The sequence below is a fragment of the Orcinus orca genome, chromosome 2 (assembly GCF_937001465.1).
Source record: "Orcinus orca chromosome 2, mOrcOrc1.1, whole genome shotgun sequence".
NCBI classification, from domain to species: Eukaryota; Metazoa; Chordata; class Mammalia; order Artiodactyla; family Delphinidae; genus Orcinus; species Orcinus orca.
The window spans coordinates 159,063,056-159,085,543 of NC_064560.1; the positions used below are offsets into that span (position 1 = coordinate 159,063,056).

General features: G+C 36.8%; 1 protein-coding gene across 6 annotated transcripts in view; it reads left to right on the plus strand.

Annotated features, from left to right (window-relative positions):
- Nucleotides 1-22,024, plus strand: part of KIAA0586 (KIAA0586 ortholog) — a 105,697-nt gene extending 83,673 nt beyond the window's left edge. For 5 of the 6 annotated variants that reach the window (XM_033404680.2, XM_033404677.2, XM_049706366.1 and 2 more), the window contains 2 exons: nt 14,634-14,699; nt 21,683-22,024. In XM_033404680.2, coding sequence (XP_033260571.1) covers nt 14,634-14,699; nt 21,683-21,834 — 218 coding nt within the window. In that variant the 3' untranslated portion in view covers nt 21,835-22,024. The remainder of the gene's footprint in view (nt 1-14,633; nt 14,700-21,682) is intronic. The other variant, XM_049706364.1, reaches the window with a different exon arrangement.
- Nucleotides 22,025-22,488: the final 464 nt, after the last annotated feature.

The window sequence follows — 22,488 nt, forward strand, 5'->3', positions numbered from 1 at the left end:
CTGGGGATGATGCCCCTGCTCCCAAGAACCAAAGGTCATAATTCTGATTAGTGGTAGCATCTGATCTTCTTACTCCTAGTGTAGTAGTATTTCTATCATACTACACTGCCCTCCTCCAAGTAAAACTAACAACATTGACAAGTTAGTGTATTACAGATGCTTTTCTTCCAATCAACAGAATAATCATTTAAATTTTTTGTGATTTTAGTTTTATATAAATAAAATACAAATTAGATAGACTATTTCAACCACAATAACAATGGATTATTCTACTAACCCAGCTCTACCCTAAATAAAAGAGAAGCTGGATTATTTCAATTCAGAATGAATTAGAACAGAGAAGTAATATTTTTATACTTGTAGGATGCACTACTCCTGGATTGTTTGTTAGTCTCTAATACATTGTCTCTCAAACTTTGACTTAAGAATCTCTTGCATTTCTAATTTAAAATGCAGATCCCTGGCTTTACTGTGAGACTCTGATCGGTTGCCTGAGGTGGGGCCTGGGAATCTGAATGTTAAACTAGCACCCCTGGTCATTCTGATGCAGAAGAAGAAGGACCACCCTTTGTGAAACATTGCTTAATGACTCCAGATGTTCATGCTGATGTCTGTTCTACTGTAGAATTTGAAGCACTACAGCATACAGCTTGTACTCTGGAGTCAGATTGCCTGAGTTCAAATCCTAACTCTGCTAGCTATTCACTAGCTGGTGACCTTGGGCAAGATGCTTAACCTTTCTGTGCTTTTTTCATCTGTAATATGGTATCTCTTCCAGAAGGTTGATATCCTAGTGGAAGACAGGTAGTAGTGCACTTAGAATAGGACTTGACACATATTAAGAGCTGTGAAAATATTAGCTATTATTAGCGTGACTGTCTCCAGGACACCTCTCCTTTTTTGAATACCATGTTGTAATCAGCTCTTCTTTAACAGATAGTCGTTGAATCTATATTGGTTCTGAGCTTTAAGGACGTTGGTGAGAAAATGCTAGAGATGGTACATGTTCCATATAGTGTTAGGGAGATAAAGTGACTTTCAACAAATTTTTTTACTCTTCAGTGCATATATTTAAGATAATTTATATTTATTAAACCTTGAGGACTTAAGGACATGGGGAGGGGGAAGGGTAAGCTGGCACAAAGTGAGAGAGTGACATTGACATATATACACTACCAAATGTAAAATAGATAGCTAGTGGGAAGCAGCCGCATAGCACAGGGAGATCAGCTTGGTGCTTTGTGACCACCTAGAGGAGTGGGATAGGGAGGGTGGGAGGGAGACGTAAGAGAGAGGGGATATGGGGATATAAGTATATGTATAGCTGATTCACTTTGTTATACAGCAGAAACTAACAACAATGTAAAGCAATTATACTCCAATAAAGATGTTAAAAAAACAAAACAAAAACAAACAAACGAACAACACCTAGAATTCTTTTACAAAATTTTTAAATTGATTTGCATGTTGGACAATTAAATATAGTGAAGCTTATTAACCAGGATGATTTCCAATCTATAATCCTATCTACTGGCAAGTGACTGTTTTGGTGAATTGCGTTCTGTCAGCAGTTCTCTCATTTTTTAATCCAAGAGAGAAACTGATAACTCAAGAGCTCAGTAATCATTTATGAGCTGTGGCATCCTGATTAAAAGTAAGGATTAAAATTAGGGGCAGTATTGGGTACACATAAAGGTATTAAAATGATTAAATTTCTTAGGGAAAAAACCCTGTAACTCTAATGGCAAAAGGCGATATAATTTCACTGTCATTCCTAGGAACCTTCCTCATGTGTTCTTGAAAAACATTTTTCACCGTTTTATTGTACTTACATATTTTATTTTATTAAATTAGTACTTTATTTAAAGTTTCTTATCCATAATAATTTTGCTTTTTACCACTATTATCACTATTATTATTGATGTTATATAGAATAAGATTTTATTTATATAAAATGCCCTCAATTTTTGCCTTTGGGCTCAGCCTTTTCCCTATCCCCACTCCAAACAAAGTTCTAACATCATCTGGGTAGGCTTAATACTACTAGCTTTATTACAGAATCATTAAAACATTTTTTGAAGTGGGAAAAATCTCCCAAGATCATCTTTTGCTACAAAAAACAAATAACATTGGTGAAGTAAAAGGCATATTTTTAACCATGTAATTCATATGTAAACATGTAATTCAGGCCTAATGGCAGCTTTTGAAGACATGTTCTACCAAAGCAAACCTGTAGTGATTTAGAAGTGAAGTACAAATGAGAATCATAGACATTGTTTAGAGATGGGAGAGACAAATTAAAATTTAAGCTTAGGACTATGAAGTCTTCTAGGCAAGTTTTATTGATTTTGAACAGTGTTTATGATGTCTTTAAGAAGAAGAAATTCCAAGGGGATTGTCTTTAAACAGTTCTCATTGCTGGTCTAGGGAGAATTCAAGTTATTGACTCTCTTATTTCCCTTTGTACATAGAGTGATCTCCTTTAAGGAATAGAAGAGATGAAGACCTGGACTTATATGATGTCATTCAGAAGTAGTAGGGTACTAATTAGCTGGAACTAAGTTCTCTAAGATGGCTTTTTTTTTTTTTTTTTTTTTGCCGTACGTGGGCCTCTCACTGTTGTGGCCTCTCCCGTTGCGGAGCACAGGCTCTGGACGCGCAGGCTCAGCGGCCATGGCTCACGGGCCCAGCCGCTCTGTGGCATGTGGGATCTTCCTGGACCGGGGCATGAACCTGTGTCCCCTGCATCGTCAGGCGGACTCTCAACCACTGTGCCACCAGGGAAGCCCTCAATTCTCTTTTAATATATGCTTTTGTTTTTCTAAATTCTACTCTTTCAAATGTGTTTCAAAAGTTCTACTCTTTCATTTATAACTACTCTAGCTTCAACTTCTTATGGCTTTACATTAATCCTTGCATTTTTTTCCCCTTTTGGGTTGAAGAAAGAGCTGTGCTTTTTAAAACCTCCTTAAAGATAACTCTTCCACCTGGAGCCTTGATCCCATCTCATTTCTACTCTTGACAAAGGGAGAGGGAGAAAGATATAATCCTGAGAGAAGGAAAGAGTGCAGAGAAAGGAAGGGAGGGAATAGGAAGAAGGGAAAAGGTGGGGTTACATGAGATAGTAGAGGAGAAAGGGAAGGGGGAGAAGGGGAAAGAGCAGGGGTGCAGGGGAATGAGGTTGGAATAAGCAGGATCATTCATTCTTATCTACAGAATGAGGGCTGGGCTTGATGATTCTTCAGGTCAGTTGTGGCCATTCACATTTCATAATTCTATTTCTTCTCAACCCTCATCCTACTACACTTACCAGGATCTCCTAAGCTCCCCTCCGCCATGCCTTTCTCAGTGTCTTCACTTGGAACTGTACCCTCCCTTGCCCTCTTTCACCATCTTTCCAACCTAGAAACAAACATTCTTGGTCCACTTTGTGTCCCTGAAGGGCCCGTAGTATTTGGTATATATATCACTTTTAGCCCTTGCATCATACCTTGTAGGATTATTTTCTTATAGCCTCTCCTTCTCTAGAAAGTAAATTTCTTAGAGACAATGGCCTTGTTTCATTCATCTCTGCACCACCTGCTCTCTAGCACAGCACCCTAAATGGTAGGTTCCCAGTAAATGTTTATTGGATCAAATGTATTAGGTAGTCTTATTCTCCCATCTAGTGCAAGGGCCTTGTTAACAGTTTTCTTCCTTTTTCTATTCATTCTTGAGTAGTTGCTATGTGCTGGGTGCTGTTCCAAACCTTGGGGATACTGTGGTGAACATACTAGTTGAAATCCTTGCTTTCACAGAGCTTACATACTTGTGTACATCATAGAAAAAAGTAAATTAATTTACAGCAATTTCAGATGATGTTAAGTGTTGTGAAAAAACATAAAAGGTTTACAGAAGAATGCCAGGTGTCAACGGGCAAATGTGGAGTGACTACTAATGTTGGAAAGTCAGCATTTTGTAACCATCCTAGTGAAGATTAGATGGGGCAGAGGTCATCAATGAATGCTAAATGTAGAGGGAAATTTTAATAAAGAGCAGGATATTTGCATGGTCTTAAAGTATCTCCTCATAGATTGGTTCATTTAGTATAAAGGGAAAACATAGGACAGTACCCAGAATCGATGATCAAAATTAGTATCGCCATAGAGGAACAAATGAATACTGTGTGCCTCCAGATGGGATATCTGAGTACATAACCTGAATGTAGTTACAGGGAAATATCACACCAATCTAAAACATGGGGAAGAAGTTAACAATTGTGAATCTGGGTAAGTGAAAAAAGGTGTTCTTTATACTATTCTTGTAATTTTTCTCTTAAGTATGAAATTCTTTCCAAATAAAAAGCAAAACATTTTTAAAAGGTATTGCTTTATTTATTTTAAAAATAATGTCTATGTCAATTTGTATTAATATTTCTACTAGTATCAATTTAAAAAAACATAAAGCAGGGATGAATAGTGAAGGAAGCAAAGTAAGTGGTTTGTTCCTTTAGATCATGTGGTTAGGGAAGTCCTCTCTGTAGGAATGGCATTTCCATATAGAACGAAGGGAAGGAGAAAACTTGCAGACATTTGGGGAAGAGTATTTCATCTAGAAAAAGTAGGAAGAATGAAGGTTTTAAGGTGGGAATGAACTTGTTGTGCCCAAGGAACAGCAAGAAGGCCAGTGTGGCTGGAGGGGAGTGTGCAAGGGAGCTGTGGTAGGAAATGAGATAGGAGATGTAGGCAGATCCTGTCGAGCCCTGCAGACTCTGGGAAGGAATTTGGATTTCATTCTGAGTGTGATGAAAAGCCTATGGAGGATTTGAGCTGGGGAATGACAAACTCTAATTTACATTTTTAAAAGGTTCCCCCTGGCTTCTAGGTGGAGAACAGACCATAGGGAGACAGTCATGGAAGCAGGGAGATCAACTGGAAGACCGTTGCAGTATTACACATGAGAGGTGATGGTGGCTTGTGCCCTAGTGGAGGTGTCACAGTGGTCAGGTTCAGGCTGTGTACTGATGGCATATACCTGATAAAGCTGAGGAATAACATTATTTCAAAAGTTACTTATTAAAGCAGATTAGATGTGGAATGTAATTGAAAGCAGAGTCAAGGATTAATTACTCCTAGATTTCTGGTCTGAAACTTACTGGGCAAATGATAGTGCCATTTATTAAGATTAGGAAGACTGAGGAAGGGTGTGTTCACGTGTTCAGCCTCAGTTTTTAGGGTGGGAAGAGTCAATGAAAATAATCTGGATAGTGCAGCAAATGCAAATTGGGAAACCTGAGTTGTGTCTCAAGTACCACAGTAATTTTCACAGTTCCACAGATACATGTCTTCTCTTTTAAGAAACCAATGTGTTTATTATGAAAGTACGAAACAAAACAGTTTACTTAATTATAAAATATGTTCAAATACGTACATGAAAAATGCTCTTATTTTCAGAGTTTCTTTGATGGGCTCCTTATTCATCACCTAAGAATAGTGATTACAAATATAAGGCTTTCTTGGGGTGTGTGTGTGGTTTTTTTCCCCCTAAATATTTATTTATTTATTTATTTGGCTGTGCCACGTTTTAGCTGCAGCATGTGGACTCTTAGTTGTGGCATGCAGGATCGAGTTCCCTGACCAGGGATCAAACCCGGGCCCCCTGCATTGGAAGTGCGGAGTCTTAACTGCCGAACCACCAGGGAAGTCCCTTGGGTGTGTTTTTAAATTAGTAGTAAATGCAGAGGCCCAGGTTGTGCTGGGATTTCCAATGGAAAAAGATGCAGTTACCTGTGAATCATTTTAAGCTAGAATGCTATTTACTATCTTTTAAAATAGCAGAACAAACAGCTTTGTTGTGGAATATATACATACAAAGTCTTTAAGTGAAATGTTATTGCCAAAAGTTATCTTAGAATCTAATTGTTAATCTCTGTTACATTGTCAACTTAAGATGGACAGGTACTTTTTAGTGTGATGAGACTCAGGTAGTAAGGTTATGGAGAACACTGGCACTTTTTTCCTGTGAATATAATTGCAATAATACTGTCCCATCTAATAAAGTCAGAAAAAAATCACGTAGGTAGAAGTGTAGTTCCGAAAGTCTGTGATTACTGCCTTTGTGTTATTCTGCCTACGTTAAAACAAATCAGACTTAGGAAGTCATGGAAATATTATATTGGCTATTTTCTAATTACTGTGTCAGCCTGATAAATCATGTTCTAAATTTGCCAATTTCTTGAAATAGCTTAACCTATGTTCATAACACTTTACAGGAAGCAGCATAAAATTTCTATGCCGCCATATATTTCTCTTGGTGTCACAAAAATATATATTGTATAAATGAAATGTTTTTCTTTGGCAAAAAGCCCTGTACACCAAACTACAGTTAATGAATACAAGAATTAGAAAGCAAAACTTCGTTTAGTCTGAGGAAAAACAATTCTTTAAACTGTAACCACATGGCCGTTTCTTGTTTGCATCAACTCTGGGTGACTGTTATTGTCTTCTGTGAATTCTCTGGGGCAGGGGCCTGACTTTGTTGAATGAGCCAATTGTTTTCCTTTGTGTTGCCCATCTAGTAAGTTCCCATCTGGTTTGTATCAGACTGTTTTCACAGCCAACAACTGCTGCCTTCTCTATATCCTGACACTTCAGGGCCCCATGCTATCAAAGCATGCTGCGATGGCCTTGCTGGCAGGGCCCATACAGCTGTGCCTCACAGCTTGGAACTATTACCCAGAGTAATGGTAACATAGAACTTGGACTGGCCCTTATTCCCCTTGGTGTCGTGTGTACACTGAGCAGAAATTCCCCCTTGCCTGCCTGCCCCCTCACCCCGAAACTTACTAGTCAACAGAAAGTCTTTAAAGCTCTAATTTTAGGATATGGAATAGTGTTGTTCTTATTTTCTAGTGGCTTCCTGTATTTGAAAGCTCATTTTTCATTCTTTCATTCTTTTTCAAAAGTTACCAGGTCTGGCCTTGAGGGACATGAACTGGTCACTATGTCACATTTAATTTTTGTTTCCAAATTTAGTTAGGAATGACTAGATATGGCAAAATCCACTGTAAAGACTACACAAATAATACACTGTATTTTTAGCTATAGTCACAGGCCAGAACTTGAGAGAGGTTTTCATATTAGAATTTCCATCTCAGAAAATGGATTTTCTGTGTGTAAATTATAGAAGCTCTTAGATTCAAACTGTTAAGTAACTATATTAGGGACCTACTTTGCCTTCAGCTTTGTTAGCTATCAAATATCATTTATAAGAATGTGATAATAGTGACGTTCTATAACAGTCTGTGGCCTCACGTAATTAAAGTTATATGAATTACTATTGAGTAAGAGTTATAGTTGAGTTTAAATGTAGTTATGATATCATTGCTTTATAGACATAAACTGAAGCAGCAAGGATTTTTTTTGTATCCAAAATAAGGAATTAAGTGGCTTTTACAGGATGTTTTAATTTTTTAAAAATATTTATTTATTTGGTTGCACCGGGTCTTAGTTGCGGCAGGCAGGCTCCTTAGTTGTGGCTTGCCAGCTCCTTAGTTGTGGCATGTGAACTCTTAGCTGCGGCATACATGTGGGATCTAGTTCCCTGACCAGGGATTGAACCCGGGCCCCCTGCATTGGGAGCGCAGAGTCTTATCCACTGCACCACCAGGGAAGTCCCAGAATGTATTAATATTTTAGAAATGCTTTTAGAAATGCCTTCAAGATTAGTTAAACTGAGATTGGTTTGTGCTTTCAATTAAATTGAGTGGGTGATTGTTGTGAACATCAAGCATCCTAAGTAGTAAGTCAAACTAGACTTGTGAGAGTCAAACTAAAGCAACAGCGACAAAAGCAAAAACTCACCTTCTGCTTCTGAATAATTTCAGCTTACAGGTTTTTCAAGATTTTAAGAAAAGAAATAGGAAGGAATTTGTCTTTAGTCAGCAGTGTGGCCTGCTGCTGATGTTAACTTGATGTGAAAGCCTACCTAGTACTGTTAGTTATTTGGCATTTTCATTCATTGGAAAAGCAGTTTAAAACTATATGGGAATCATCTTTTTTGTGTGTGTGTGTGATACACGGGCCTCTCACTGTTGTGGCCTCTCCCACTGACGAGCACAGGCTCCGGACGCGCAGGCTCAGCGGCCATGGCTCACGGGCCTAGCCCCTCCTCGGCATGTGGAATCCTCCCGGACTGGGGCACGAACCTGTGTCCCCTGCATCGGCAGGCGGACTCCCAACCACTGCGCCACCAGGGAAGCCCCTAAGGGAATCATCTTTTAATTGATGAAACTAACCTATTGGGTTTTTTTTCAACCTCAAGTTTTTCTGGAAGTATAATATACATACAGAAAAGTACACATAAGTGTACAGCTGAAAGAATTTTCAAAAACTGAGCACGCCTGTAAAACCCATACGTAGCTCAAGAAACAGAATATTGCCAGCACCGCCAAAGCCCCTCACTTTCCCTTTCAGACACAGCTTCCACCTCCGAAAGGATAACCACTATTCTCACTTCTAGCAGCATAGATTAGTTCTCTTGTTTTTGTACTTTAAATAAATGAAATCATACAGAATGTATGGCTTCTTTCACAAGGCAAACCTATTGTAATTTTTAAGATTCTTTTAGTTTTCAAACCATTATGGCATGTTTTTATAAAGGATTATCTGAGAGGAATTTGTTTTAGTAGCTGTGTCATAGGCTGTTCAACCAACAGGAAGCACCCTGTAGATAAAGTTGTCTACTAAAACATCGTCTCTCCGTTCTCAACCACATTTTAATGCTGGAATGTCTCTCTAGACATTCCTGCCCCTGAAAGGCAGGAACTCTCTTTGTCATTACACTACACAGCAATACATTCAAGCACTTAAATGGTTTTTAATGAGCCTTAATAATTGAGTGTACATTATTCAAATAAATCATGTCTGCATTCAGGTTAGGTGGGTCATCTATTTTCTGAATTACTAATCAGTTTCCTGGCATTTGAATATAAGCTTTTATGCTGCCAAGATACTATTTCTGAAAATCCTATTATTGACAAGAGTTGTATACCTATTAGATATGCAGCCAATGAGTAACTTATTTGTTTCAAAAGTGTTAACTTCTTCTATATATATTTAACTACTTTAATAATATTCCCTTTTTTGTTCCTTCAGTGAACTCAAATTAGTATAAAAGCACCAGCTATTCTGAATGTTACTAATTTTAGATTTCTCCTTATTAGATTTGTTTCAAATTCTGGATGTCACTCATTTAAAAACTGTTGTTTTGGGGTTAAAAAAATTCATGTTTTGGAGGCCTTCATCTTTATATCCTTGTTTTGCAGTTAACAGTCCTGTAGTACTACATGGTTTTCTTAAATACGTAAAGAATTTGTTTAAAACAATAATATAATGGTTTACAGCTTTAAGTATTGCTATACTAGTGATTCTTACTAAAGATAGTATTACAGAGCGGAAGATAAATTTTCAACCAAAAATGAAAATTTTTTAAATACAAGAGTAGAACATAAAGCCCAGATTCCTATCCTTTTAAATACCACTTTTTGAGATACAACATGGTTACTTTCAAATTGGCACCATATAGCTACAAGATTTTGAATGACCATTTAAAATAAGTTAAAGTACTGAAATACGGTGAGTGTTTGGAAGAAGCGTAGTGTACAAGTGGTACAATCCCGGTACCGTTGGTGTGCCCTCATTTAAAGCTTTTTCAGCAGTATCCCTGCTTTCCCAGCCTTGGATTCTATTTCCAAATCTAAGATCATTTGTTTTTATTTTGTGGTACTTTTAAACATTTAAATAAAGGTTAACACATTTGCCTTTTGTGATAAAGGTAAAAGGCTAAATTATATTCATAGGTAATTTATGACTCAATTTTTAGTCAATATTATCCACTCAGAATTTCCACAGAAATGTTAATAGAAATTTATAGATAAAATATTTAGAAATTTTCTCTTCTCATTCTTTCACTTAAATACCAATGAGTATTATGTTTGCTCAATTTTGAACAGCAGGATGAGGAAGTGTAAGAACCAACAAACTTGATAAGCAGTTTTCAAAGCACATTGGCCATGGTGGAAGTTGTGTTTGCTACCTTAATCCTCACCTGCAGAGCACAGTATTCACACTTCCAGTAAACCCTGTCACCAGCAAGTGACAATTATGAGGCAGCTACAGGAAAAAATGAGAATAGTCAACTTTGATACTGACATGGTGGCCTTTTTTTTTTTTTTAACCATTAGGAGAAATCATTGTAGAGATAAAGATTCTCCCCCAGTTTTGGTACAGGAGAGTTTTGTTTATGATTATAGTAACAGCAATGACAATATGTAATAGCTTCCATTTATGTTTACTTCCTTTATGTGATGTACTCTGCTAAGATCCTTAATCAGTCCAATTAGGTAGGTAATAGTCGTCTCATTTCATATTTGAGGAACCTGAGACTCAGAGAGGTTACATATTTTGCCCAAGGTTACACAGCTAATAAATGATAGAGCTAGGAGTCACACCAAGTCCAATTCTGAAATCAAAGGCTATGCTCTTCAACATACTATATATTTCCTTCCTTGACAATTTTTAAAAAGTAGAACAGATAATTTCTGATTATTCTTACAGGTCTCAATATCTGAAGATACATCTTGGTAGAAGAGTATGAAAATGTTGGGTGGTGGGGAAAGAACTGTTTACTATGGGTTTTTAGTTCCTACTACTAATTTGTGACATTGATTTCTTTGTCAGTGAAACTTCCTGAATCACGATTTCCTTATTAGTAAGTATAAGATCATCTCTGAGATCCCTTATAGTTCTACTGCTGTAATATGTGATCTTAAACCAAAAGTCTCCCTGTCAAAATATATTTTGAAAAGATTGCCTTAATGAGATCAATTTTTTTGTCAATTGGGAAAAGTTAGAAAATAATCATAGGTTAAATAATAATACAACTACCATTTATTGAGTGCCTCTGTAGGCACTGCTCTAAGTTACTTATATATATCGTTCCGGTTAATGATCATAAGAAACCTATGAGCTAGAAGAGGAAATAGAAGCACAAAGTGGTGATACTTCACGGAGTGTGGTATTTCTCCCAGGTCTCACAGTGGTTGGCACTGTGATTTGCATTCAGGTAGCTTAGCTTCTAAGTCTGTGCTTTTAGCCTTGAGCTTACAGCTGTCTCTCTAATAAGAGTGTCTGGTTGTTATTTACTTGCCAAAAAATTTTTTTATCTTGCATACCACAGTATAGAAAGAACAGAAAAAAAGCAATTTTTTCTAGAAAATGATCTATAAAAGATCATAGAGTATTATATCCATTCCATATAAAGTTTTCAGAAACATTGGTAAGCTGGATATTTCTTGAACAATTATATACAAAGAACTGAAGTAGGCATCTTAGGGAAAATGAAGAAAGATAATGGAGGGAACCATTTATTTTCTTGTCCTTTAAGGAAATCTGGCATTGCAGTAATTTTACTTCAGCCTATGAAGTGGTTTATTGGAGACATTCCTTTAAAAAAAATAACAGATTTTGTATGTTATTTTAATTTAAACAATTTTACTAATAATTTAACTTTTTGTTGGCTGTAAAGAGATGACTAACATTTACTTGGTTTGGACTAATGAAATAGTTGTTATTTTTTTTAGTTAAAATTCATTTTTTAATAAAGCAAAAATAAGCTGCTTTTGAAAGTTTCAAGAAAATGTTTTTATTAAGCAAAGGACCTGAATATTAGAGAAAACATTCTCCATTTTTTATTGAAAAAAAATGGAGTGTATAAAATTCCCATTTAGTTATTATGAATTTAGAAGAGTGTTCCATTGTAGCAGCAACTCCCTCTGGGGGATACATCCCCATTGGAGTGTGAGCCTGTCAGAATAGAAGGGAGCCCTTGTTGGTTTGAGAAAGCCCCAGAAGTGATTCAGACTTTCACTTCTCCTACCCCAACCCTCTGTTGAAAATCACTGGTTTGAAAAAGGTATCACAGCTCTTTTTTCCAAAGTATCTGGGTACACTATTTAGCACCTTCTTTATTAACTTTTTATTTTTATTTTTTCCTTTGGCTGCATTGGGTCTTCGTTGCCGCACGCACACTTTCTCTAGTTGTGGTGAGCGGGAGCTACTCTTTGTTGTGGTGTGCAGGCTTCTCATTGCGGTGGCTTCTCTTGTTGCAGAGCACAGGCTCTAGGTGCACGGGATTCAGTAGTTGCAGCACTCAGGCTCAGTAGTTGCGGCACACGGGCCCTAGAGCATGTGAACTTCAGTAGTTGCTGTGCATGGGCTTAGTAGTTGTGGCTTGCGGGCTCTAGAGCGCAGGCTCAGTAGTTGTGGTGCACGGGCTTAGTTGCTCCATGGCATGTGGGATCTTCCCAGACCCGGGATTGAACTCGTGTCCCCTGCATTGGCAGGTGGATTCTTTAACCACTGTGCCACCGGGGAAGTCCTCCAGTTAAGGAGGATTGAGACAAAATGTCTTACTCTTTGTGGCCTTCACAGCACCTAGTATAATAATGATGGACACATAAAAGGTATTTAAAAAAATTTTTTTAATTGAACCCTAGCTAGACCTAAGGTAGGTTTTCTTTTTCTTAGTTTCCACCCAATTTTGTTTAGTCTGAAAGGGATGCTGTTGCTTATTTCTTACTATAATACAATAGATTAGTTTGAATTCTGGGCTTCCAGGCAACCACCTCAGAGAAGACTGCTGTTTAATTTACTTGCTACAAACAAATGGTTCTTCAGTGGAGGGGGCCTCTGCGGTGGTACTGATACCTCTGCTTCCATGTTTGTACTGTAGGTGCTATATAGAATCTGAAAGGTGCCTAGCAGTGACTTCTCTCACTGCTAACGCTCAGAAACTTAAAGACAGAGGGGGAAGTGAATGTAGATAGTGTCTAATAGTAACATCATAGTAAGCACTTTTAATGCTTTTAAAGATTTAAAAAATGTATTTAAAGATTTTTTTTTTAGAAATTATCAAAATCAGATGCTCAATTTGGGTCAGTTTTCAGATTATCAGTGTATAAGTAATTTGTATTCGCCTACAAATTTACCCTTATAAAATTATATTTTCTTCTAAAACTATACTTTTTAAGCTTTAATTTTTCTTCATTGATCTGTATTGCCTTTAAGTTTTTTATTGAAGTATAGTTGACATACAATATTATATGTTACAGGTGTATAATATAGTGATTTACAATTTTTAAAGGTAATACTGTATTTATAGTTATAAAATATTGGCTATATTCCTTGTGTTGTAAAATATACCATTGTAGCTTATTTTATACATAATAGTTTGTACCTCAGCAGATGAATGGATAAAAAAGATGTGGTGTGTACACACACACACACACACACACACACACACACACACACAGAGTGGAATACTACTCAGCCATAAAAAAGAATGAAATTTTGCCATTTGCAACCACATGGATGGACTTGGAGGGCATTATGCTAAGTGAAATAGGTCAGACAGAGAAAGACAAATACTGTATGATATGACTTATATGTGGAGTCTAAAAAATACAACAAACTTGTGAATATAACAAAAAAGAAACAGACTCACAGATACAGAGAACAAACTGGTGGTTACCATTGGGGAGAGGGGAGGGGCAATATAGGTGTAAGGGATTAAGAGGTACAAACTGTTATGCATTTAATTTTTTAACATTTCAATATGTGTTTCCTACAGCGTAACTACAGTAGTTTAACATGAATGTTTGTCACCAGTGGGAATATATTGCTTGGCTTAGTGAACTATGTAATGCTTAAAATCACTTTCATTTAATTATCTTCTTTTAAATCCACCTGAAATTTTCGTGAAATAAAGGAAGTTTGAGAGATTACTGATTTTTATCTTAGAGAAAATCAGAACATACTGATTATACCATACTGTAAATTTTTCCTGAATCATTCTGAATAACAGTGGTTATTAACAGTAACTGACTATATTTCAGAGCAGAGGTTAACAGCATGCCATCAACTGGGGCATATGCCTTAGGCACCCTGTATATCTTTTTGGCCTGAGAACTATATGTACCACAGGTTTCTCTCTTCAGTTATTTAACTTTTCTCGGCTTTATAATTCTCTAGCTATAAAAAGAGTTTTTCCCCAGCCTATTTCATTTTAATATTAAAATTTGGCTTTGGTTTAACAGGGTAGTGTTCTTCTGTGCTCCCTGACAACTTTACTGGTTTTTTCACATGGATTGTGTTGGGCAATATGCCCCAGGCTGGCCTAGGGAGAAGGGAAATTCTAAACTTTTTTTTATAATGATTAAATCCTTAAGTAAGAGAATCTGTGAAAACTTTTAGCCTTGGAAGAAATGGCCCATGAGTTTCTCTTATTAAATACAAATAATTATGCAAATTCTTTCATGATCCTTAGTTTCCCCCTTTCCCTAATCTTCGATGCATAAAGATAATCATCTATTAGGTAAAGTATTATTCTATTGGCGGTCATTAAAATTCAGCTGTTTAACTTCCTTCTTCATATTAAGGCCACAAGGTCAGGCTTCTGTTTGCCTGGTTTTATGAAAGTAACTGTGGGAGTGCATTTGGTTTGTGGGTTTTTTTTTTTTTTTTAATAGCAGGAATGAATCATGATTATTTCTATGCTTAACTGATTTTCTTATGAAAAAAAATTTTTAACTGTAGCTTCACCAGGTGATATGGATCGGACACAAATTGAGCCCAATCTGTACCTAGCATCCGTATTTACAGGTAAGATTTTTTACTTTAAAAGTTTCAGATTTTTTTCATTTCCTTCTTTCTTTCTCTCATAATAATCAACACAGTAGAGAAAATAATTCCAATTTTTTATTCTTTTAAAATATCTATAAACTTACCCCAGGTATAGAACTCCCTTCATGCACTAAACTCAACTCTCCAAAAGTTAGGAGACAAAAAAAAATCTATCATTTCCTTTTGGAAAGTTTATAAAATGTTGAATTAAAAGGCTGCAGGTGTGGTATTCAGAGCACTGAGGCTAGTACTCGAGATAATTCCATCTGGGGGAGGTTATTTGTTGGGACAGGACACTGTTTAAACTTTGAAGTCAGTTTTAAACAAAGTGAAGCAGCTGGAACCTGGCATAAGAAGAAACAAATCTTTCACGTTTTTAGAGAAAAAAAGATTTGGACTTGTTTTTACAGGTGCCAATACATTTATTCTTCCTATAGGAACTGCTGTATTTTTATCTTAAATTATAAATTTTAAAATAAGCATTTGTCAACTCACTTAAAAAACAGAAGCAATAGTAAACTTAAAAAATGTAATAGGGTGTTTATTTCTAAAACACATTTTGGGATGAGATTATAGTAACATTTTAAATCACTCTTTTAAACATGAAAGTAAGGAAAGAAATGTTTAATACTAACTAATTCTGTAAAGCGGAGGCAAATCTCATTTTACATACTATATACTTAACATCAAATGACCAGGCATCTTCTTCATCAAGGCTTGTAGTATTTGTTCTCAAGCACTGAAGCTATGATGTTGCAAAATCTGTAGGGCTGGGTTAAGTATGTGAGGAGAATTGAATACAGCAGGAGAGTTTAGCAGCTGCTTAAACAAGGAATTTAAGCAAGAGTAGATGAACCCACGGTGGACAGGAAAAAATGCTTCAAGAACTCAGTAAAACACAGCTGAAATACTGTAACATTTTCATAGACATCTGGGAAGCAACTGTTTTGCTGGAACTCAGGGTTGATTTTAAAGACTGGATGAGTCTAAGCAAGCTGGTAGCCGTAAGGAACCACAGACTCTCTAGGTAGAAACAAATCAGTTTGGTTCAGCAATCATTTTAAGGCCCAGTGTGTACCTAGCATTATGCTACAACTTTGTAGAATGCAGACGTAAACAAGACAAAGTTGTTGTCCTCATGGGGCACATTTAACAGGAGCAACAGACCCACAAGCAAATAACAGTAATACAAGAGATAAGGTCACAGATACTTAGTGTGTACCTACTGTACTAGTCACTCGGAAGACAATGAGTGTAAGTTGCAGTCCATGCTCTTAAGGAATATATTGTCCAGTGGATGTGACAGACACATAAATAATTACAGTGCAGTCTCCTATGTGCTGCAGTAACATTGCCTTCAGAGAATAAGGCATCCGCAGTTAACAGGAGAGGAACCCCTGTATTTCACCACTACGGCTGGGAAAACAACTCAGAGTGTAATTCATCTGCACATGTTCTTGAGTATTTAGGGTCTGCAGACCCCTTAGAGACATTGATAGCTATGACTACCTGCCTCCTTTCCAAACTGTACTTATATGAAAATAATTTGCATATGGTTTCAGGGTATTCACAAATAGATCCTGGGTCACCCATCCATGGACTCTGGATTCAGATCCTTCGGGTACTTGATTAAAGATTATTACCTTTGTTTCCTTTTTAATTTTATTTTTAAATGTGCAGTGTATAAGAAACTCATCTTGACCTGCATGTAGAAATACCCAAATCCAGGCAATTTAAAGTCACTATACTATCTATTCGTCGACTCATAGAAGAATCCCATAAGTTTATGTGGCTTATGCCATGTGCAGTTACTGAATCTGAGTGAGGAGTGTGCAGTGCTGCATTCTTCTGTGAAGTTACTGAGGAATTTTTTACTTCTTTTCTCTGCTTGTCTCCTGTTGTTTTAGGAGAGAATACTTTGTTTGGATTCCTCTCAGTTTGCAAATAACAGAGACATAATAATGTGTTACCAACTGTTTGAAGATTAGAGTCAGAATCTAAAACCTGCTGATGAAATGGATTATCTAAACCTAAAAAGCTTTTAGAAAGTTTTGTATATGTATTTTTAAAAATACACATGTGATATACAGGCAAATTCTTAAATGGACATAAAAAACCTCGTATTATTATTTTATTACTTAGAATAAATTAGTTTTAGATTTTCTGTTCCTTAGTCTTACAATCAAAGAATAGAAAACAAAATTTCTTTATGAATTTTAAATATTTTTAAAGCAAAAAAATTGAATTTCAAATGCCTAAAGAGTTTTACAAATACGACTTAGGATGCTTCAAATACATGGTCTCGCTCAGTGACATCTCCTGCTTAAATGCATGCCAGGTTAAATGACGTACTGCCTACCCACAGAATCAAGGAATAATCTCCCTTTTTTAAAAACAAATCTGAAAACAGCTGTTGAAACAATTACATCATAGAGTAATGACATGACTTTGGAAAGTTAAAAAGTCAAACTTTGAAAGCATCAAACTACATTTAATATAGGTAGAAAATTTATGTTTGCTTTAATGATGATTTATTAAGATATTATGTCTTTTCTTTAAAAACAAATTAAACTCTGTGAGGACCATAACTGCATATGAATGTGACTCTTTTTGCCTGTTAACAGTGATGCTTTTGAAAAACATTTCCAGTCTAAAAAGTTCTCTTTTAAAGCTCTAAAACTGTGACTGTTTAGCTTGTGTAAATGAGCACTTCAAAAAAACCTTTCCAAAATGTACATTAACAAACACCTTTAGATAAGGTGATGTATTTTATTGATATAACTCATTGATTAAAACTCAGCTACTAGGGCTTCCCTGGTGGCGCAGTGGTTGAGAGTCCGCCTGCTGATGCAGGGGACACGGGTTCGTGCCCCGGTCTGGGAAGATCCCACATGCCGCAGAGCGGCTAGGCCCGTGAGCCATGGCCACTGAGCCTGTGCGTCCGGAGCCTGTGCTCCGCAACGGGAGAGGCCACAACAGTGAGGGGCCCACGTACTGCAAAAAAAAAACAACCAAAAAAAACTCAGTTACTAGAGTTAAAAGTAGCCTAATTATTTGGAGGCCTTCTAAAGCTGTGGGGTTTTTTTTCTTAGTGTATTTCAGTGACACATTCTTATCCCTCTCTCCTAAGTCGACTGCCTTTTGCAGCCCACTCTGAGGGTCATTGCCTCTTAGGATAATTTCTTTCCAGTTCCATAAAAGTAAGTGCTAATCTGTTTTAAGTGCTTTTGATTTGCCAGCACTATTCAAAACACTTTATATGCATTATCCCATTTAATCCGCATAAAACCCTCTGAGGTAGGTACTCTTACCTTTATTTTGTAGATGAGGAAATGAGGGTTTAGAGAAGTTATGTAACTTTCCAAAAGTCCCTTATCACTCATTCTCCCTCATACCCCTTACCTATTTTTCATTATAGCACTCATCACTGCCTGACATAATATATGTTTGTTTCCTTACTTGTTTGTCATTTGCCCTTCACATCCAGCTGGGATATGATGTCAGTGAGATTAGAGCCTTTGTCTTCTTCACTGCCGAAATCTCCAGAGTCTAGAACAGTGCCTGGCACATAGGTGCTCAGTTGATATTTATTGAGTTAACAAATGGATGAGCCTAGCCCTGCCCTATTATGGAGTCCATGCTCTGTTCCTCCCCCTTCCTCTTTTACTCCTTCCCACATGAAAACCTCACACTGACAGTCTTGATGGGACCATTCCCAGGTGACTGAACAATAGATCTCATTTGGACCCCAGACTTGACTGATCATAAAGGGACTTGTGCTTGAAACTTCATCACTGCTCCTCTCCTTAGCTGCCCCTACCATTACATACCACTACTAAAATGGAATTTCCCTCAACAACCTTTAAAAGTACTAATTTTTTATGAGGATAATTAAGGTATTTGGTATCAGGCAAAAAGCAATGAGTTGTAGTCTCAGCTCTACCAATTATGAATTAGGTGAATTATACTAGACTCTTTTGAAAACCTTGTGTGACTCTTACCTTGTGTGACTCTTCATTCTTGGGTCTCTTCCTCCTTATCTAACACTTCCCTTTTGTCTTCCTCTATTTTCTCTTTATTCACCTTTCTTTGTCCTTTTCTTATTTCTGTCATCATTTATTTTGTTGTCCTCTTTTCTTCATTGCCTTCCACATCTTTTAAGTCCTATCTCACCTGCTACTTCCACCTAATTTAAACCAAGTATTCCTCTACATGTTTATCTCCACTACTAGGTTTTAAGCTTCTTGAAGATGAGGACTATTTCTTTTTCACCTGTGTATCATCTTCTCAACACCATCTTAGCTCCACACATACAGTAGGCTTGTATAGATGTTTAGTTAGTGAGCATATGCTTTTGGAAACGCCCACTCTGACATCTCTGTGCCTCAGTTACCTTTACCTTGTCTGCCTCCCAGAATTACTGTTAGGATGAGATAATATGATGGGCAAAAGATTTTTGCAAAATTTTAATTGCTGTATAAATCTAAGGCAGTAACTATAAGAAATAGCATAACTTTACAATAATTGAATTTAATATGTTCCTTGAGACTTGGAAACTTCTTCAAGGTCCAAAATAAAAAATAGTTATAGCTCTTGTTACATCACTGAACAATTTAATCAGTAATTTAATGTGCAGAGTAGAAAATAAAGGCACATGTAAAGCAGTTTTGTGAAACTGGAAAACAAAGAAAAGAAGAATATCTGGCATCAGTGTAGTTTTTGACAGATATGTAAGTAATGCAAGGAATGGAATTTTTCTTAATCGGGGGAAGATAACATTTAATTTTACAGGTTGAAAATTAATTTTGCTCTCAAGCCTTAGTTATAGCCTGTATTGGTTTTTTCTTTATTGACGAGGTAAGCTCTGATCTTGGATACTTCTCTTGGTTATTTTGTATATTCTGCATCACGGCTTTGTAAAATGTCAGAATATTTAAACAATGCTTATGTCCTATGAAGGTTTTTTTTTTTTTGCGGTACGCGGGCCTCTCACTGTTGTGGCGTCTCCCGTTGCGGAGCACAGGCTCCGGACGCGCAGGCTCAGCGGCCATGGCTCACGGGCCCAGCCCCTCCGTGGCACGTGGGATCTTCCCAGACCGGGGCACGAACCCGTGTCCCCTGCATCGGCAGGCGGACTCTCAACCACTGTGCCACCAGGGAAGCCCCTATGAAGATTTTTTAAAAGAAGTTCTTATTGTTTCTTTTTTTTTATTTATTTCTTTTTTAAATTTATTTTTATTTTTGGCTGCGTTGGGTCTTTGTTGCTGCGCTCAGACTTTCTCTAGTTGCAGCAAGCAGGGGCTACTCTTTGTTGTGGTGTGCTGGCTTCTCAGTGCAGTGGCTTCTCTTGTTGCAGAGCACGGGCTCTAGGTGCGCGGGCTTCAGCAGTTGTGGCTTGCGGGCTCTAGAGCACAGATTCAGTAGTTGTGGCGCATGGGCTTAGTTGCTCCACGACACGTGGGATCTTCCCGGACCAGGGCTCGAACCCGTGTCCCCTGAATTGGCAGGCGGATTCTTAACCGCTGCCCCACCAGGGAAGTCCCTTGAATGTTTATTTAATATATATTTTTTCAGCATTTAAAATGTGTTTGGTATCATTCCAGACACAGAGACTACAAGTACTGAATAAACCATAAGTTTATAAACAATGTTTCTTAATTTTAGTTTTTATCATATCCTGACAGAGCTAAATTTCAACAAGTCTTTTCCTATTTAAAATATTTGTTCTATTTAAATTGATATAATAATTGCTTTCTTCTTAAAGGATTATGCTGTTGCATTACAGTTTGTAGTACTGCTATAATTATACGAAATCTTACTTCCCTTTCCTCTTTTATTAAAAATAAATTGATACAAGTAACAAAAAGGAACGGTATATTAAAATAGTCTGTGTTAGACTTCCTAATATGAAAGGAATTTTTCTTTTACAAGTATTTTGATCATCTTGAACAGCTGTGATTGAGTCATCATTGAATCTCCAAAACTGACTACTTTTACTGTGGTCCCTGTAAAAACTTGATGGAAAATTTCACTTTATTACTGTGGCAGCTATTTTAAAAGTATAAAGGAATTTTAGAAAAATTACTATGACTCTTGACTCAGAGATGTCTTTAAGATTATTTAGGATAATTTACTTTTAAGATGCTTATTATTATGTATATATGGTAAGTACATGAAATTTGAAATGAGGATTTTTGTGGTCTCAGATAGTACCAAGTTGGCATTCTTTATGCTCTTAGGAAATGTGCTTTTTAAACTTAGAGGAGTGAATTAGGGTATATGCAGATAGATATATATATGTAGTCAACTCTGGGTTTTTTTAAACATATTAATGAATTCTTCATTTCAAACTGCCTCCCTGACTTGGTCTTACCTAGCATTTATCATCTGTACCACAGCTTTGGGCACTTGTATACCATCTTAGTCTATTCAGGCTACTATAACAAAATGCTATAGACTGAGTGGCTTTTAAACAACAGAAATTTATTTCTCACAGTCTGGAGGCTGGGCATCCAGAATCAAGGTACCTCTTCCTGATTCCTGTGTCCTCACATGGTCGAAGGACTAGCATGGTCGAAGGGGCTAGCAAACTCTCTGGGGCCTCTTTCATAAAGGCACTACTCTCATTCATGAGGGCTCCATCCTCATGACCTAAGCACCTCCCAAAGGCCACACTTCTTAATACCACCACACTAGGCATTAGGATTTCAACATATGAATTTTGGGGAGACATAAACATTCAGATCATAACATATACTTCTAAAATGTTGTTTCTTAATTGTTCAGGGGTGGAAGTGGAAAGGAGGGTGTATTTTACCTCTGTGACAAGTTCTGAGCACCTTGAGAAAAGAAATTATCGCAAATGCAATCCTTTTTTGATCCCCAGTATTATTTAGGAAAATTTAAGGCATGTAAATACTCAGGTACACTTGTTTAGCTGAAGGAGTTTCTCCTTTTTACAGGTGGTAAAGCAGTTCCACTCTTCACTTCGCAGACGTCACCTGCCAAGATGTCCGTGACACCAGCCTCAGTGAACCTGGAGGACCGCTCTCAGTCTCTGAGCATCAGCACTGTCCAGGGGGACACAGAGTCCTCGGGAACAGATACCTTCTGAATGTAAAGTGAGAGCCAGTACAGTATTTGTGCTGCTGGTTTTGAGGTCATTTTTCTCTGGCATAAAACTATCTCTCAGACCCTTTTGGTCCTTCAACATATTCAGAAAAACAATTTTTAATTTTTTATTAAAATGAAAAGTGTAATTTGGGTATTTAGGTGACATTTTAAAATAAAATAATTAAAATGGATATCATCGTGAGTCTGTGTTATTTCTTAGAATCCTGAGGCAGCGTAGAATAGTGGAAAGGGCATAACTTTTGACATCTAAAAATTTATTCTACAGCTATAATTATCTGTACTTAGTTATGAAATTAAGTTGCTCAAGGTTATTCTGTTTCTCTTTTATATATACATTCATTTGTATTATTTTTTAGATTACACATATAATTGGTGTCATACAGTATTTGTCTTGTCTCACTTATTTCATTAAGCATAATAATCTCTAGGTCTGTCCACGTTACTGCAAATGACAATGTTTCTTTTTTATGGTGGAGTAATATTCCATTTTATATATATATATATATATATATATATATATATATACACTACATATCTGAGATATATTGTTAAAGTGAAAAAGGCCATGTGCAATATAGTGTATGAATTATGCTACCATCATTTAAAATGAGGTGGGAGGAATCCAAATATATGG